This window comes from Bos javanicus, chromosome 26 (assembly GCF_032452875.1).
Source record: "Bos javanicus breed banteng chromosome 26, ARS-OSU_banteng_1.0, whole genome shotgun sequence".
In the NCBI taxonomy this organism is placed as follows: domain Eukaryota; kingdom Metazoa; phylum Chordata; class Mammalia; order Artiodactyla; family Bovidae; genus Bos; species Bos javanicus.
The window spans coordinates 41,254,234-41,272,664 of record NC_083893.1 but is presented as its reverse complement, the minus strand read 5'-3'; the positions used below and the strand labels follow the sequence as shown (position 1 = coordinate 41,272,664).

Genomic DNA, 18,431 nt, shown 5'->3' with positions numbered 1-18,431 from the left:
CCTGGAGGAGGAAATGGCAACCTGCTCCAATATTCTTGCCTGGGAAATCCCAAGGACAGAGGAGCCTGGCAGGCTACAGTCCATGGGGTTGCAAAGAGTTGGACATGACTGAACATGCACACGCATGCACACGTAGCTGTATGGGTTGATTTCTGGACTTTAAATTCTATTCTACTGATCTTTATGTCTATCTTCATGACAACATCACAGTCTTAGATACTATAGCTTTGTAGTAAGTTTTGGAATTAAGCATGCATCCTTCCAACTTGGTCTTTCTTTTTCAAGGTTATTTTGGCTATTCTGGGTCCCACGCATTTCCACATGAATTTTAGGATCAGTTTCATATCTGCCTCCTGGTGAGACCCTGGAAGGCAAAGGCATGTCTTGGACTCATCTTCATGACCTGCTTGGTTTGTTGCATGTGTGGCCCATTAGTACACATCAAAAGCTGTTGAACTCAATGAAATACTACAGGGATTTTTGTCTTGAGTATAGAGGGAATTTCCACTTGGAAATAATGCTAGGTATTCATTTCAGTTCCAATGCACTGAGCTGCAAGTAGCAACTACAAAACAATTAACAATGGCCTAAACCACAGGATGGAGAAGGCGATGGCACCCCACTCCAGTACTCTTGCCTGAAAAATCCCATGGACGGAGGAGCCTGGTGGGCTGCAGTCCATGGGGTCATGAAGAGTCGGACACTACTGAGTGACTTCACTTTCGCTTTTCACTTTCATGCATTGGAGAAGGCAATGGCACCTTACTCCAGTGTTCTTGCCTGGAGAATCCCAGGGATGCGGGCGCCTGGTGGGCTGCCGTCTATGGGGTCGCACAGAGTCGGACACGACTGAAGCGACTTAGCAAACCACAGGATATTTGTGGCTTACAGGGGGCTTCCCTGGTGGCTTAGAGTGTAAAGAATCTGCCTGAGATGCTGGAGATCCGGGTTCAATCCCTAGGTGAGGAAGATCCCTTGGAGAAGGAAATGGCAACCCTCTCCAGTATTCTTGCCTGGAGAATTCCATGGACAGAGGAGCCTGGTGGGCTACAGTCCACAGGGTTCCAAAGAGTCAGACACGACTGAGCGTCTAACATTTTGACTTAACAAGGAGTCTGGAGGTAGGCAGACTCCCAGACACTCAGCAATTCCGTCACGTCTATGTCCATCCTTGCCCTCCAGTGTTCCCAGTATTCTGGTCTTTTCTCATGCTTGTCCTCTCGTCAGTAGTAGATAGATGGTTGCCATCATGCCAGACTCCATTTCCTCATGCCAGCATCACAAAGAAGAGCGAGGATGGCGATAAAGACTTTCTTTTCTGCAGGCTTTGTGAGTGATCCAAATGTGAATCTGCCTCCCATATCACTGTCCAGAACAGAATCACGTCCTATCCCTAGCCCAATCTTCAGGGAACGGGGATGATATTACCATGATTCACTTCAGGGCATGCTGCTGCTGCTGCTGCTGCTAAGTCGCTTCAGTAGTGTCTGACTCTGTGCGACCCCATAGACGGCAGCCCACCAGGCTCCCCGTCCCTGGGATTCTCCAGGCAAGAATACTGGAATGGGTTGCCATTTCCTTCTCCAATGCGTGAAAGTGAAAAGTGAAAGTGAAGTTGCTCAGTTGTGTCCAACCCTCAGCGACCCCATGGACTGCAGCCTACCAGGCTCCTCCATCCATGGGATTTTCCAGGCAAGAGTACTGGAGTGGGGTGCCATTGCCTTCTCCGACTTCAGGGCATACCTTTCCTGAAATCCAGGTTAAGCAGGAATGAGGTGTGATATACGCTGCAGAGAATAGTGCTTATCTCAAACAGTACATCTGATTCACGACATGGTATTTTTGTAGACTTGGGTAGTAACTCAACTGACATTGTTCCTTTGAAAAAAATGGGTTCTCAGCACCAAAAAGAACTCTTGAGAAACATTTGCAATACAATCCAAAATACATGGGAGATTCATATACTTATCTTTAAAACTATATTAATATAATTTCATCGTTTTTAGACCCATTTAAAAGTATTTTAGAATCTTTCAGCCTGAGGACCAAATATGAACATAAACTGTCGAGGTGTAGATATTTTAAAACGATGGTTAACAGAGTTTACTCCAAGAAAATCAAGGAACCTTGTCAATTTTCTGTTTGTTCAGTTGTTCTGTCCTCAAAAAAGGTGGGATTGGGACTTCCCTGGTGGTCCAGTGGTTACGAATTCATCTGCTAATGCAGGGGACACAGGTTCCATCCCTGGTCTGGGAGGATCCCACATAGCACAGGGGAACTAAACCCCTGTGTCACAACTGAGCCCAGAAATCTATAACCTATGCTCCCAACAAGAGAAGCCAAGGCAATGAGAAGACCAAGAACCACGACTAGTGATAAGCCCCCCACTGGTGGCAACTAGAGAAAGCCTGCCCACCCAGCAACAAGGACCCAGTGCAGTCAAAAATAAACTCAGACCGTAAAGAATCTGCCTGCAAGGCAGGAAATGAGGGTTAGGAAGATCCCCTGGAGAAGGGAATGGCAACCCACTCCAGTATTCTTGCCTGGAGAATTCCACGGACAGAGGAGCCTCGTAGGCTACTGGAGTCCATGGGGTCCCAAACAGTTGGACAGGACTGAGTGACTAACACTTTTTCACTTTCAAAAAAAAAAAAAAAGTGGAGGGGGGATTACCAGCTATTCATAAACTCCACTGGGTCCCGGCCATAATGGCTCAAGGAACTAAGGTCACAGATAGTGAGTGGCAGAATCTCATCTCGTCTCCATATCCAGCGCGCATCCTGCTTAACTGCAGGAGCCTTGATCAACAAACACGGTCTGCGTGTCCATGACCTGGCAATGTCCCAGATATTTCTGTCTGGAGCTTGGAATGAATTTCCACCTGGAAGAATGCTAAATATTTGTTTTAAGGGTGTGGCTGGGTCCGGGAGAGCCAGGGAGACCCCGGGGAAGGTGAAAGTCTAATGGGGTGGGCACGGAGGACCAGACCACGAAGATTCTAAGCACCTAAAGTGGTATCCAAAGTCAGGGGCGCGCAAGGTCAGGGGCCTGAGCCGCCCGGTGCCCGCCTGGCGGCGCTGTGACCACTGCGCCCCCGGCCTCGGCCCCTGCCGCCGGCCTCCAGCCACAGGCGTCGCTGTGCGCTCGCTCCGGCAAGGGAGCCGCGTTCCGCGGAGAGCAGGAGCTCAGTTGTGCAGGGCTTTCAGTTTCTGGCGCGAACTTCCGCCGTTCCAAAGTTGCAAGGAGGCTTGGCGCGATGTCCGGGGACAGCAGCGGCCGCCGGCCCGAGGGCCGGGGCCGGGGCCGCGACCCGCACCGGGATCGCACCCGCTCCCGCTCCCGCTCGCGGTCCCCGCTGTCGCCCGGCTCCCGCCGCGGCGCCGCGCCCGAGCGCAGGGAGGCCCCAGAGCGCCCGGGCTTGGAGGATACCGAACCGTCGGATTCCGGGGACGAGATGATAGACCCAGCGAGCTTGGAGGAGGAGACCGACCCCAGCCTCTGCCGCCAGATCCGCCATCAGTACCGCGCGCTTATCAACTCGGTCCAACGTAAGGCAGGGGCGCGAGGCGGGAACCTCGCGCAGGCCCTGCGCGGCCCGGCTGGTTCGTGCAGCCCGGGACCAGCCCTGCGCCGCCCGGCCGCGCCCGGGTTCGGGGTTTTCGAGGCGCTCGCGCATCTGTCGTGCGGATCGCAATGCACGACCTTGGCGGGGGCGCGCGAGCCCCCTGGCGGCGGGGGGGGGGGGGGGACCCCCCGAGTTCCCCAGCGCGGGGAACCGCCCGAGGCCGGGCGCGGTCTGGAAGCGGGGGAGAGGAGGCACTAGGAGCCGGGGCGCATTTTCTTACATCCAGCGATTCCCCGCCGGCAGTCGCCCGCCCGCGGTAGCTGCCAGAAATGCAAATTCTCCAGCGCACCCTGGACCTACCTATTCTGACTCCGGGTGGCCCGGTTCTGCAAGATGTGGCTTGCAGAGTTGGAGAACCCTTCTGTTAAGAGCGCTCCTCAGAGGCTGCAGAAGGCGTGGAAGCCCATGGGTGAAGGTTAGGGGCAACCAAGTGGGTCCCCTTTCCAAGTTCATTCTGCTAAAGGGGTAGTCATCTTTTCTGTTGTCAGGCCGTTTTGGTTAAAGAAATACAGCTTGAAAATAACTCCACCGGGGAGCGGGGGTGGGGTTGGGGGTGGGGGCTGGGACTTGGCTCTCCAGCTGCAGCTGGTTACTCTGTCAATGACTTGTTAGCCTATGATGAGCACCTTTCCCAAAGCTTCTATTTTTTTAAAATAGAAAACCGGGAGGATATATTGAATGCCAGCGACAAGTTAACAGAGGTCCTTGAAGAGGCCAACACTCTCTTTAATGGAGGTAATTCATTATTTTATGAAAGGAAGCTTTCTGTGATCATATATTTTAGGGTAATTTTAATTAGTTTTGCCTGAGAACCGAATGCTTGACACCAAACAACCCCCATTTATAAGAGTGCTTTCCTAGGTTTGGAACCTTTTTCCCTGTAGCACCACTACTGTGGTTGTGCACTATCAGGCCCTAAGCCCTGCTTCCCTGGTGGATCAGAGGTTTAAGCGTCTGCCCATAATGCGGGAGACCTGGGTTCGATCCCTGGGTCAGGGAAGATCCCCTGGAGAAGGAAATGGCAACCCACTCCAGTATTCTTGCCTGGAGAATCCCATGGACAGAGGAGCCTGGTGGGCTACAGTCCACGGGGTCGCAAAGAGTCGGACACGACTGAGCGACTTCACTTTCACTTTCAAAAGTACAAGCAGGTAGTAAGAGCTTTACATGAAATTTGGGGTGGGGGTGGGGAGCAGCAGCCAGTTTTAACAAGCGCCCCGGGTGATTCTGTTGCTTGTTCAAGTTTGAGAACTTCCTGTGTATTTTGTTTCTACTGTATTGACTGCTGAGAACTTTTATGTCTTATCTTTCTACTCTATTGACTACCCAGGATGCATTGGATGTATTAAAGAAAGAACTGAGCTGGTTTCTGACACCCTGTTTCTTTTCCTGCCTTCCTCCCGACCTCCCATCCCTAAGCTCCTCGCTCTTGGTCCACCTAATATAACCCAGTGGGGATGGCCGTGTCTTCAGGTGGCCCTGTTGGTCTCCAGTGAGGGGAGGGGCCTGAGAAAAAGAAGAATCTCAGCACTGAACTCTAGCATTGTAGGGGGTGAAGAGGGCTCTGAAATAAAAGCTTGGTTTGAATGAAAAGCAGCAGCAGTGTTAGTGCTAAGAGTGGTCTCTGTGTTTGAAGACAGGACAGGTCAGGCAGCCCCTGATGGTGTGGGCACTGGGTCACAGAGCCTGGGGACAAGTCCTCAGACTACTTTTCCCTCCTGGCCTTTCTCTAAATTCTATGGGAGCAGAAGAGGAGAGTGCAGACCCATGCAGGTGAAGAAGTCAACAGAGCTGGCCGCTGCCTGGACACCACCACTCCACATGTTCTCTGAGAACCAGAACATTTCTTTCTTTCCACCTGGTGCAACCCCTCCTCCACTCTCTCTAGCTTTTTCTTCTCTTCTGAGCTTGGAACCCCCTGCCCAGGCTATCTCTTCAGGGTTGCTCTTGACCCCTTGTCCCCTATTATTCACCCACCACTGAAAAGTTGTTGATTAACAGATCATTTCCTGCTTGGCCAATTCCACTATGCTAGCTGGGTCGCCTTTTTAAGACACAGTTACTCAACCGGGCCCTAGGAGACAGTCAGCCAACAAAGAATTCTGCATCCTCCATATATATGGATTGGATGTTCTGTAACTCTTCAGAGGCTTGAATCCATCGGTGGGAGATGGGCACTTTTCTCACAGCTTTTGTGGCAGTGATGGGCCGGCAGCGGGGAGGGGAGGTCTAGAACAGCCCAGGAACTGGTCCCTTGCTTTTGCCTCTTGTCTCTCATTCATTGTCATGTTCACAGTAATTCTCCTGAAATAAAACCGGGGAGAAAATTGTGCATATGAATTCAAAACTTGGAGTCAGTGCGTTCATCAGCCTGAGGAGTGTTTGGGCAATCAGAAATTAAAATGAAGTGGCCTTGAGGAGCAAGCCAGGGAGAGGCATTTGTGTGTTTGAACTCTGCCTGCCGGGTTTGTCTGTTGGCTGCTTTTTCAGTTCGCCTTTGCTGGTGTTCCCGGAGCACTGTTCCACACTGCCTGTTCCCTTTCGGGGTCTGGTCTAACTGATTCCCTCAGTCCTGCTGTGTCTTTCTCTAATGAACCCTCCCCACCCATCTCCCTAGACCTCATCCTGTTTCCTGGCCCCGTTTCCTTCTTGTTTCTTTTTATTTAAATCCTTTCTTGTCTGTAGCTTATCTTAAATGTTAAAAGATGAACCTTTTTGGATCATCCCTCCTTGGAGGTCATGGCCCTGCTGCCTGTAGGCTGTTCATTTGGTGGGACCTGTGCTGCCAGGCAGAGTTTGCATCTCCCACTACCTGCCCAGCACGGAACTTCACCTGAAGCTCCTTGACAACTTACCTGTTACCGGTCTTGGCCACGCCCAAGCACAGCGCCTTACACACCGTGGGCATTCAGCTTGGCTTCCATCGTCAACACAGCTGTTAATAGTGCCTGGATGGGTTACTGGAGTCCGAGGGAACAGCCAGTGTTAGAGATGATGGAGGTTTTGTTAAACTGCGGTTAATGAAGAAATTTTTATTCAGTTCCCAGAAGCAGGAACAGTGTAGTAGAGAGAGCTGGCCTTTTAGGTGAGCTGAGCAGGGGAACCTGTTTTTACACCGAGATGAGTGTGTTTGAGATTTTTTTTTTTCTTTTGGTCCAATGGGAAATGGGGAGTAAGTGCAGTTGGAAGTTTTGGGAAAATGCCTGTGGATAAGCATGTTCCTTCTTTTTCGAACAGTGTCCCGAGCAAGAGAAGCAGTTCTAGATGCCCACTTTCTTGTTCTGGCTTCAGATTTGGGCAAAGAGAAGGCAAAGCAGCTGCGTTCTGACCTGAACTCGTTTGATATGTTACGATACGTGGAAACTCTAGTAAGTTCAAAGCTACAGAATCGTAATAAACAATGTTTCATCTCACATAGTGTACAATTATCCACTTTGCTTATATCCATATCACATGGTCTTCACTTATTTACCCTTTTGTTTGGGCCTGAGATTCCTCCAGAGAGATCTTAACCAGATTAAACACAGGACAATCGAACTACGTGGTGGAATCTAGATTGGAAGTTTAGAACAGTTTGAAAATCTCCTAGCCTTCTAAGACTCAGGGTGCTAGGTTTATTTCAAATGGACATTTTTTGCCTCACTCACTTGTCAGTTCATGAGTTCATTCTCAGTGACCTGGGACCTTTGTCCTAGGCTGGGCAGAAGCCCACATGCAGGTAAAGTACAGCTGGACATGAGTTATGTCTGGTGGAGGGGCATGTTTTGATTTGTCTTTGAGAATATTCCAGAACCATACGCGTATGGTTGGGGTTCTGCTTTTGTTTTTTGTTGTTGTTTTATTCAACTGTCTTTGCCTCTTAGTGATTGGATGGTGGTTACCCGAAATTTTGAAACTTTTGCTTGATGAATTTTTTGCCCCCAAAAAACACAATGAGATGAACTTTGTATTTTACTTTTTTTTTTCTTCATCTTGGTTTTACTTTGAGCCAACCTCTGTCTTAGCATTTCTGTTAGGACATTGACTTTCTGTTTGTTAAAAGGTTATTAAAATGATTTAGTACCATGAGATCCGAAAAGATAAATTATTTTGTAAAGGCATGAGGCAGATGAGGTTTTTGATGTTTTTAAAAAAATTTAACAACAAAAAAATTTAACTTAAATTTTAAACCTTAAATTTTTCTTTTTTTAAAACTTGAAGTGAAGTGCATTTTGGAAAATGCTCAATAAAGTTGACTATATATTGGGTAATCTTTTTAAAAATTACTTTTATTTATCAGGGTGAGCTTTGTACTTTAAATTCCGTAAGTCTTAAAGCGGTCCATGCAGACCCCCAATTTAATAGCTGTCTAGACTCTGGCGGGAGGATTTTTTCAAGTATTACACCAAATATAAGGACTATAAAGAAAAAATTGGTAGATTTGACCAGATAAAAACTGAAATGTCTTCCTCCCAGTGTGCAGTGGTAGAATGGTTGGCACGAGAATGGAACAGTGCTGACTGTGTCTCTGACTGGGTTCTGGCAGCCTCTCTTTTCTTCAAAGTTTAACTGCCTTTAAAGGGTTAAGCTCTCTGAGGGCTTTTTGATTACTGTTTATATATGGTATTGCTGTTTTAATTTGATAACTTCTAGGCATTTCATAATTTTATAATGTAATAAAAATGTACTTTCATAAAAGCAAATTTAATACACTTTCTGCAAGATAGCTTGAGATAAGAGAATTATTAGACTTCCGCCAACTCTTCCCAGGAAGTAACCTTTAAGATGAGTGAATCTCCCTTATGCTAGGTGCTGCTCCCTGGAAAACCTAATCTGCAAGCTAATCAGCGGTCTCCAGGAGGTTGGCTGGAAACGAAAATTGAAAGCCAGCTAAACTTCCATGTTCTATCTCAGAGTGTTTGCTTAGGGATGTGATTTTCTATTTTTATGCTAATTCAGTATTGCTGATAGTTATAAAAATGCATTGTGTGAGATCAGGCCCAGCGAGCTAAGTTCTGGTTTGCCCGCCCCTCGGCCTGCAGGGGCTAGAGCAGGGTTTCTCAGCCTGGGCACTAAGTGCATTTTGGGCTGGTTGAGTCTTTGTTTCGTTGGCACCTGCTGTAGGATGCTGAGCACTATCCTGGCTTCTACCCACTAAATGCCCTCTATGGCATTTAGTAACACAGCCCTCCCTGCCATCCACCCAGTTGTGACGATCAAAAGTGTCTCTAGACAGAATGCCTGTGGGGGTTAAATTGCTCCAGTTGGGACCCGTTGGTCTGGATCATCTCACTTTCTCACCAAAAAGTCCTGAGTACCTTGAAGAATAGTTTCTGCCAAAAAGAAAGGTGCCTTTGAAAACAGGAAATTTGTAATAAGAAATTGAGCCAATATGTTAGGACACTGAAAACAGACTTTGCCTCTGGCCTTTTGTGTAGTGATAGAGATAATTGAGTGCCCTGAATGATTGCTCGTGGCTTAACTGGGGTTTCTGTTTCCCTTCGTTTTTGTAGCTGACTCATATGGGTGTAAATCCGCTAGAAGCTGAAGAACTCATCCGTGATGAAGACAGTTCTGATTTGGAATTCATAGTCTATGACTCCTGGAAAATATCAGGCAAAACAGCAGAAAACACCTTTAATAAAACCCATACATTCCACTTTCTGTAAGATTATTTTGAAAATCTGACAGACCAGCCATTTGTAAACCTTAAATTGTATTTTATTGTAGGGACAACAATTATTTGGTATTGTAGAGGAGACAGTCATGATGCCATCGCTTGGAGACTTTCTAAAGTTTGATTTAAAAGCCCATAATATCTTGTGGATGGATCCTCATCCAGCTTAACTGGAGCAGGAAAGGCCGTGGGCTGGCACCTCCTTATCAGGGCACTCTGCTGGCACCTTTGCCTTCTAGCATGGGAGACTTTAGGTCTGTGACATAATGTCTGGCTTTATCATCTTTAAAAGTCCTTATTACGTAGGAGGATGATACCTCCTATGAAAGGTATCTTAAGAGTCTACCAATATACGTAAAGTGCCATTTATTATATATAATCCCTGTCAGATGATCGCTGTCCTGTATTTGAAGACTAGTTGAGTCACTGTCACATAAACTGCCCAGTTCCTCTTTTTTTGGATGCAGCTTTGATTTTGAAAAGCTTTTCTTTATACTCAAATGGAATTGGCTTCTGTCTTAATTTCCTAGTTCAGTCATATGAAGACGCTAAGAACAACCCTTACTGGTTCTTTTGTAAGACAGCCTTTAAAATAACCAGCAGATAATTTCTCCAGGGCAACCACTCAAGTGGTTTCTTCCTTAAGTGGTTAGCTTAGGGCATTTGTCTATCCTGAGTGCCCTTCTAAACCTCCTGAGATTGGTAGTGCTTCAGAAGGCTTTGGAGATGTAGATTTAATAAGTCTATGGTGCAGGGCCAGGCATCTGGGTTTTCTTCTTATTTTCCAAGGCATCTGTTTTTAACAAGACTTCCCTTAATTCAAGTGCCCAGAATCACTGTATATTACAGCAAAAAGATCAAATTTCTTTATTATAGGAAAAGTCTAAATCTTTTTTTTTTTTTTTTTGCTGTTGAACTAGGCTCCACCATAAATGCAGGATCTAAAGATAGCCTTTTGGGAATTCCCTGGTGGTCCAGTGGTTAGGACTCCAAGCTCTCACTGGCAAGGGTGTGGGTTCAATCCCTGGTCGGGGAAGTAAGATTCCCCCAAGCCTCGAGGCATGTCCAAAAAAAACAGAAAGATAGCCTTGGGTTATATAACTTAAACCCTTTGTCATCATCTAGCCCAATTTGCGGCTAATGATTTACTTACAGCTTTGCAGCTTGTACTTGCTGTTGCCTTGGCCTGCAGTGACCTTTCCCCCATGTTTTCTTTCCATCTGGTAAGGTTTGCTTGGGCTTCTCGGTTGACCCTAGTGGTAAAGAAGCCACCTGCTGATGCAGGAGATGTAAGAGACTCGGGTTCCATCCCTGGGTCTGGAAGATCCCCTGGAGGAGGGCACCACAACCCACTCCAGTATTCTTGCCTGGGGAATCCCATGGGCTACAAAGAGTAGACATGCCTGAAGCAGCTTAGCGCCCACATGATCTCTACTGTATGCTTTGATTCCCTCCAGTGCAGGGACCACAGGGGACTGCGTTCTCTGGGCCCTGGTTGTTTTCTGCCTGCTATGTCTGTTGCTGTAGGGTTTTGGGAGGTGGAGGGAGTCCAAAAGGGAAAGGAATCGCATGGCCTCTGCCTTACCTGTTATCTCGTAAGACAGGTGTGTTCTGGAGTCCCAGGCAGTGGGGCTCTGCTCTGGCACCCCCAAAAGCCCAGTGGGGCTATTCATCCCCGTCCCCCACACACGTTCGTCCTTCCCCTGATCTCTGAAGCTGGCTCTGCGAAACAGACAACAGGCTAGCTGGGAGGACCACAGAGGGCATATTGATTGACTTACTATTGAGAGTAAAATACAAAGGTATTGGGGAGGAACCTGGTTGAATTCTTTGAGAAACACAGAAGGAGCAGAAAGGCTGTCACAAACCCGACAGAGTCTTGGTCCCATGTCACTCATACACCACTGATGCCTGGGCTGAATTTGAGGATGCTGTGGGAACTGCTTTCAGTTAGTGAAATTAGTTTGTTTTAAAAACAAAGACATGAAAGCATATTTTTCATTAGGTTGGGTTCAATACAAGGAGAGTGCCCTGTGCCAAAGCCACGAATTGAACGTCCAAGAAAAGTTCGTATGATAGAAGAGCAGCAGGCAATGCCTGCCCAGGTTTGTTTGTTCAAATGTTGCTTTTTTAAAACGCTTAATTTAAAATAGCCATTAGTATCATATACCTGTAATTTGGCTGTCTTTTCTCAGGGTTTGGGTCTGGAGTCAGGCTCTGTCACTTAAAAAGTAACCATTTAATGTTTGAATCATTTTTGAGGTGTTTAGTCTTTAAACATTTTATTGGATGGGCCACTTGTCTTAGTTCTTAACCCATTTCTGTAGTATGGATTAGTTCTCCCAAAACAGGTTTCTTAACTTCGGCACTGTTGGCATTTGGGGCTGGATAATTCTTTGCTGTGAGAGGCTCTCCTGTGCATTGTAGGATGTTTAGCAGCATCCTTGGCCTCTTCCCAGTAGATGGTAACAGCCTCCTCTCATGTTCCCCCCTCCCATCCCAAGTATGACAACCAAGTGTTAGAAAATGTCTCATCGTGGGGGTGGGGGGTGGGGTGGCGCTGCAGAAAAATCACTCCCAGGTGAGAACCACTGCCCCTTTTATAATTTGCTATTTTACATTCAACCTGAAAATGATGGATTTGGTCATGTTACTCCTCTCAGATAATTCATATGAAAATGTTACTAAAGCTAGGAAAATCTTTTTTAACTGTCAATTTTAAGACAGGAATAAAAACTGTTAGAAATCCTAAGTAAAAGATATTTAGAGGAGTTTGGCTGGGGAAGAGAGCAGAAAAGGTTAACAGGCAGGCAAGTAGGTCAGTCTGCTTGATAACAGCTTTATATTTTCAGTTAAAAAGAATGGAAGAGTCTCATCAAGAAGCAACAGAAAAAGAAGTGGAAAGAATCTTGGGATTGTTGCAAACATACTTTCAAGAAGATCGTAAGTACGATACCAAGCTCAAAATGGAGCAACCTGTATTTGTCAGTTAGGCCTGTGTCACTTGCAATGAGAAGCTATTTTTATTTAAAAGGCATATATGTAATGCTTGAATCATTTTGATTTTTCTTGATATGTCTTTTATGAGACTTCTCTAGAAATCCCATGAGAACATTGGTGAAGGAAATTCTCATTTTTATTTTTCAAAGACGGGATATTTTTTCTGTTACAAAATAAAACATGCCAAAGACGTGAGAAAAGTAAAAAGCCAAGTTCCTGTTCTACCTGACCTCACTCCCTCGAGGTCGCCACTTACAAAATGTGATGTGTGTATTTTCAGACTTTCTCATGTCTATGTCAGTCATAATAAATATACAACTAAGTAGTTGGGATTTTTTGTTGTTGGTGATGGTGGTGTTTTGCTTTTTTCAAAGCAAAATAATATACACATTTTTCTGCAAGATGACTTGTCCATTTGGACATTTTCCCATATTGGTACATGCAGATCCTGCTTACTCTTTTCAATGATTCCCATTGGGTGACTGTATCATACATTTAACAAATCCTCTGTTAGTGGACAAGTTCTTTATAGCATTTTTCTCTTGTATAAACTGCTGGAGTGAAAAATCTGGGCACACCACTTTGTGCACGTGTGCTAATATTTCTGTAGGATGGCTTTTTAAAGGAGGATCGCCGGGGAAGTGGGCATGCAGATTTTTAATAGATATACCAGATTGTCTTCCAGTGGGGTTGTATTGATTTCCATCCCAAAACAGGATGAATGCCCACTTCCTTTCTTTGGTTAATACTAGAGAATATTAGTCTTAATTGATGAGCAAAAGTAATTTTTCCTCTGTTGAAGAATTTTTTCCTCTTTTGTCTTTAGCTGATACTCCGATGTCCTTCTTTGACTTTGTGGTTGATCCACATTCTTTCCCCCGGACAGTGGAAAACATCTTTCATGTTTCTTTTATTATAAGGGTAAGATTTAAGATTATTTCTCTGTTTTTCTTTGCTTTTAAAAGAGTAAATAATAACAGGTATAGATGAGAGGTGGCTAAGGAATTTGTACTGACCAGTATGTGTTTTAGACCCATTGTAGCAATGGCACCCCACTCCAGTACTCTTGCCTGGAAAATCCCACGGACAGAGGAGCCTGGTGGGTTGTAGTCCCTGGGTTCGCTGAAGGTCGGACACGACTGAGCGACTTCACTTTCACTTTTCACTTAAATGCATTGGAGAAGGAAATGGCAACCCATTCCAGTATTCTTGCCTGGAGAATCCCAGGGACGGGGGAGCCTGGTGGGCTGCCGTCTATGGGGTCGCACAGAGTCAGACACGACTGAAGCGACTTAGCAGCAGCAGCAGAACACTGACGAGTCACAGGCCAAAGAAACTAGCTAAAAAATTAAGTGCTTGCTTTTACATTTTAGACATTTTTGGAGCTTACAGATTAGGTCACTATGTGATATACATGTTAAATTTCCCAAATTTGTTAGTTGTTATGTAAGAAAATACCCTTGTTTTCAAGAAATATATCCCGAAGTTGTAGGGAAAAGGGCTTCCCAGGTGGCACAGTGGTAAAGAATTTGCCAGCCAGTTCAGGAGATGCAAGAGATGCAGATTTGATCCCTGGTTTGGAAGATCCCCTGGAGAAGGAAATGGCAAAGCACACCAGTATTCTTGCCTGGAGAATTCTATGGGCAGAGAAGCCAGTCCATGGGGTTGCAAAGAGTCGGACTCGACCGAGTGACTACACTTTCACTTTCAGAGAGAAAGCAGTAATATAAATATGGCAAAACACGAACAGTTGGTGACCCTGGGGAAAGAATGTATGGGAGGTCTTTGCAGTAGTCTTGTAACTCTTAAGTCTGAAGTAATTTCAAAACAGATGGTTCAGGAGGAAAAAAAAAGAAAAATTCTCAGAAGTGTACCTTGAGAATTTTCTCTAGGCTGTCTTCAGTCTTATGTCCGGTTGCAATCCTGGACTTCTAAGATTAATTCAATTTTAACAAAATAGAATCTTGTGTTGACAAAAGTGGTTTTTTTTTGGACAAAAGTGTTTTTTCAGAAATGATAACTAAAGCATATTCGGTCAACGGTCAGTGATAGTATTATGCATCATAAAATGTGTTGTATTCAGGAACTCCCTGACAGTCCAAAGGTTAGGACTCCTCGCTCTCACTGCTGAGGGCCTGGGTTCAGTCCCTGGTGGGGGACCTAAAATCCCACCAGCTGCATGGCTCAGCCAAAAAATAATCATAATAATAAAATGTGGAGTACTCAAAAAGTATGAATCAGTCAAAGAGCCAAGATGGTTGTAGTTTTATTTAAGAGATCTTGGGGATGAGGTTGTGCCTGGGTAAGCAAGCTGATTAGAACCCGAAAGATACCCCATGTAGAGGGAGATGTTAGAGAAGGCTTGTCTGTATACACTCCACACTATTGTTATGGTATATTTTGATTGTATAAGGTTTAGAATTTTCTCACTGAGTAATTTTTTCATCCAATGCTTGAAGGTTTTGAATCTAAATTTTAGTCTTTGTGTTACAGGATGGTTTTGCAAGAATAAGACTTGACCGAGACCGACTGCCAGTAATAGGTAAATGATTCTATGTCCAGAAAAGTTAGTTTTAAAGAAAATGTATTTGTTACTGGAGGGTGTGAAATGTATTTTATTAAATGTAAATTGAGTTTTTATTTTAGGCGACAAACTTTTACAATGTCTTCCTCAACTAACTGAAAATACTGAAAACTTGATCATAGTTTAAAACTGATGGATTCAGTTCTGTCATTGATTCAATATTTACTGCTGTGAAGAATAACAAGAAATGATGTAGTTTCCCTTCAATTTTAATTTAGAAAGTCTGTAATTACAGTTATTTTTGTAGTTTCCTTCTATTTTATCCCTAATGTCAGCTCTTCCTCTCCAGAATCTTTTTTTTTTTTCTTATGTTTTTGCCTCTTATATACAAGTTTCATTTAAATATCTCTCACAGTTAGAAAATTGATGTCAAAAAAGAACATTGCTATACAATTTACAAATGTCAGTAAATATTAAAGAGCATGGTTAATACAGAGAGAATCTTAATTTTGTTGAATGATTCACATTCTCCATTACTCTTTGCCTTCTAAGGCCTACTGTACAGAATGAAGTGTTTTCATTGCATTTACCAGTTCCTTTAAAAAGTTCTTACTTTCATACTGGACACACTAGACCTTAGCTCTCTGTTTGGTTCGTAGATATGCCGAGTTTTTCAAATGATTGGAATGTGTTATTTTACCATATGTATTTTTTTTTTTAATGGAAGCAAGCGGGGTTACTTTCTATTGTAATAATACAACACTAATGCATGAATTCCTAATAAGGATATAATATTCTAAGCATCTGCTTGGTACAGGTGTCTTTCCTATTATTCATTGGTTTCTGTTCAGATTACCTCTTCTGATTTGAAAACTTTGCCTCTCAAACAGAGCCTGTTAATATTAATGAAGAAAGTGGAGGAAACACTCAAATTAGGAATCAAGCAATTATAGCTTTGAGTTATCGAGACTGGGAGGTAAAGCCCTGCATGTTACCCCAGGCAATTTTTTTCCAAGAATTCCTTTGCTGTAAACTCAGTGCCCACATGCTGTCTATTCTCTACCAGGAGATTGTGAGGACCTTTGAGATCTCAGAGCCTGTGATTACTTCAAGTCAGAGCCAGCAGAGGCTAAGTGCTTGACACCAGCTGAAGGTAACATTTCCCATGGGACAGCTGCATGTATTTATCATAGTTTCTGTCTCACTTTTTCATCTTCTGGTGAAATTTGGATTTTGCTTCCCTCTAGTGCCCCATTCTTAAAATTGTGTGTAACTGGTGAGAAGGGCAGAACACAACCCATTGGTTGCAAGTTCCCACCTTTGGATTGATTACTTTGGTCATCTTAAGATGTGCAGTTGAAAGAGAGCAGAGATTGTTCTTGGTTTGGCATTCTCCCCACCCCCACAATAAATGGATAAATGAGATAATGGAATATTGAATCCTCCCATCAGTTTTGTTCACTGTCCCATTAGCTTTGCTTACTTTATGCAGACAAAGTAGAAAAGGAAAATTAAAGTAGAACTATCTTGGAATGATGTTGGTAATAGGCATTTCTGAAACCTGTGTTTTGCTTATGAAATAATTCTCCATTTTTATAAAGGAGATGGGAAAGGGAATCTTAGAAATGACCTGGTATTCTGTACTGCACACAGCTGTGGGTAGGGATCAGGAGATGGGATCCTGTTGGCTCTGCCCCTTTAAAATGTCAGGCAAGTCAGTCTTACTCTGCTTGGTTTTCCTTCTCTATAAATTTGTAAAGTGGGGTTCTGAGTTAAAGTTAAAATTAGCTTTTCAGTACTTAGTGTAAACTCTTAATATATGGTTCAATTATTTGAGCTTTTGTTCCAAGGTAATTGAAGGAAAGAGGAGAACTGACATTAGATCTATACTGTGGGTTTACTTGGGCCCTCCTCCCTGAGGAGGAGCTGGTTGGTAGATTTCCTTTATGCATCTTAAATGAACTTTTGATTTACCATTTATAAACTGTTAACCAGCTATTTCCCTCCTTTGTTTTTTAGGACTCAAGTGGATGCTTCCCTCCTTTGTTTTTTAGGACTCAAGTGGGTGCTGAAATCCAAAAAGGAAAGCAGCATGTATTGTATATATTGTATGATCAAACATTTTTAAAGACAGATTGTTTTTAATAAAATGTAGCTTTTGATAGTTAAGGAATTTGTCATATTTGTCTTGGATTAAAGGAAATTCATTGCCATATGCACAAATAATTGCAGTTATTCTGTATTTTCTGTTCTTGGGAGAGTTTCTGCTTTATCTAGCCCTATCCCATTGAAAGTTTTAGTTAGGTTGTTAATGGCTTAAAGATCATTATGGTTCTCTGTGCATCTTTTTTAGCTGTAAAGTTAGCCAGTCAGGTCAACACTTATTAGGTTGTACCATATGAAATTGTTTTCATAGGTAAGATACAGTCAAATATCAGCAATTTTATGTGCTTCAGCCTGTGATTTACACACAAGGAACTGTTCAATCCTCTTTCAAGCCAAGCCAGACCACTTTTTGGGGCAACGCCAACCCTGGATTCATCTTAACAGTAGTCCTCTCTGCACCTGAGGGCTGCTGACTACCACAGAGAAAAGCTGTGCAGCTTCGGGTCAAGTGATGCTGCTCCCAGGGGTGCTGGGCCGTCAGGTCCGTCCTTGATGTTCTTTCTGAGTCCTAGTTGGTTCCTCTTCCCGCTCTTCTCCACCCGTCCTTTCTCACTCCTTCCCTCTTATGTCAGAGGTAGAGTTGTCTCATCTGCAGAGGCTTTGGTCTCCTGTGTCCCCATCCCCGGTCTCTGCTGTGAGTCATCCCTTCTCCAGACCCAGCACTTGCCCTTCAACCCTGTTTATCTCTCGTCTTCTAAAAATTACTGTGACCCTTCTCAAGTTACCTCCTTTTAAAGTAACAATCACTTGCTGTCTCCTCATGAGTGCTCCCACCATGCTGTGGGGCACCTCCTTTCCCACCATCCTAAAGGCTCACTGCTGGTGATGCTTCCAAAATTGTTAAATCCAGTGGATAAATACTAGGCATTTGACACTTGAAAACTTTACTTTCTGAAAACTGTACATCCTTTTACTTGGTCCTCTCCCTGGTTCCCCTTCCACCAGTTTAGGAATCTCATGATTTGTAGTTCATCTGTATCCTGAACATTCCCCCAAGTTTCTTGAACTAAACTTCTCTGAAAAGCCACAGATGCACATAACCAGTGGCTTGCTGGACAGCACGTGGGCCTGTTTTAAACATATGTGTAAAACAGCTCCCAAAGCAAAGGAGAAAAGGAAAGATATATGCATCTGAATGCAGAGTTCCAAAGAATAGCAAGGAGAGATAGAAAGCCTTCCTCAGCAATCAATGCTAAGAAATGGAGGAAAAAATAGAATGGGAAAAACTAGAGATCTCTTCAAGAAAATTAGATATCAAGGGAACATTTCATGCAAAGATGGGCTCATTAAAGGACAGAAATGGTATGGACCTAACAGAAGCAGAAGATATTAAGAAGAGGTGGCAAGAATACACAGAACTGTACAAAAAAGATGACCCAGATAATCATGATGGTGTGATCACTCACCTAGAGCCAGACATCCTGGAATGTAGAGTCAAGTGGGCCTTAGGAAGCATCACT

General features: G+C 44.2%; 1 protein-coding gene and 1 long non-coding RNA gene across 3 annotated transcripts; one reads left to right on the top strand and one right to left on the bottom strand.

The window, feature by feature from the left end:
• Window positions 1-3,123: 3,123 nt before the first annotated feature.
• Window positions 3,124-16,974, top strand: NSMCE4A (NSE4 homolog A, SMC5-SMC6 complex component). Of its 2 annotated transcripts, XM_061403697.1 has the most exons (11): window positions 3,137-3,548; window positions 4,283-4,360; window positions 6,863-6,993; window positions 9,118-9,269; window positions 11,287-11,386; window positions 12,134-12,224; window positions 13,108-13,202; window positions 14,775-14,823; window positions 15,696-15,781; window positions 15,872-15,958; window positions 16,825-16,974. In XM_061403697.1, exons 1-10 carry the CDS (start codon window positions 3,257-3,259, stop codon window positions 15,944-15,946), a joined length of 1,149 nt encoding a protein of 382 aa, XP_061259681.1. In that variant the 5' UTR covers window positions 3,137-3,256; the 3' UTR covers window positions 15,947-15,958; window positions 16,825-16,974. The 2 variants fall into 2 exon arrangements, 1 of the variants encoding a protein (XP_061259681.1); XR_009733850.1 differs by lacking the exon at window positions 15,696-15,781 and having other exon boundaries at window positions 3,124-3,548.
• Window positions 4,351-6,872, bottom strand: LOC133239490 (uncharacterized). Its single transcript, XR_009733851.1, has 2 exons — window positions 6,481-6,872; window positions 4,351-5,929 (listed from the first exon to the last, which is right to left on the bottom strand). It is a non-coding gene; the product is annotated as an uncharacterized LOC133239490 (long non-coding RNA).
• Window positions 16,975-18,431: the final 1,457 nt, after the last annotated feature.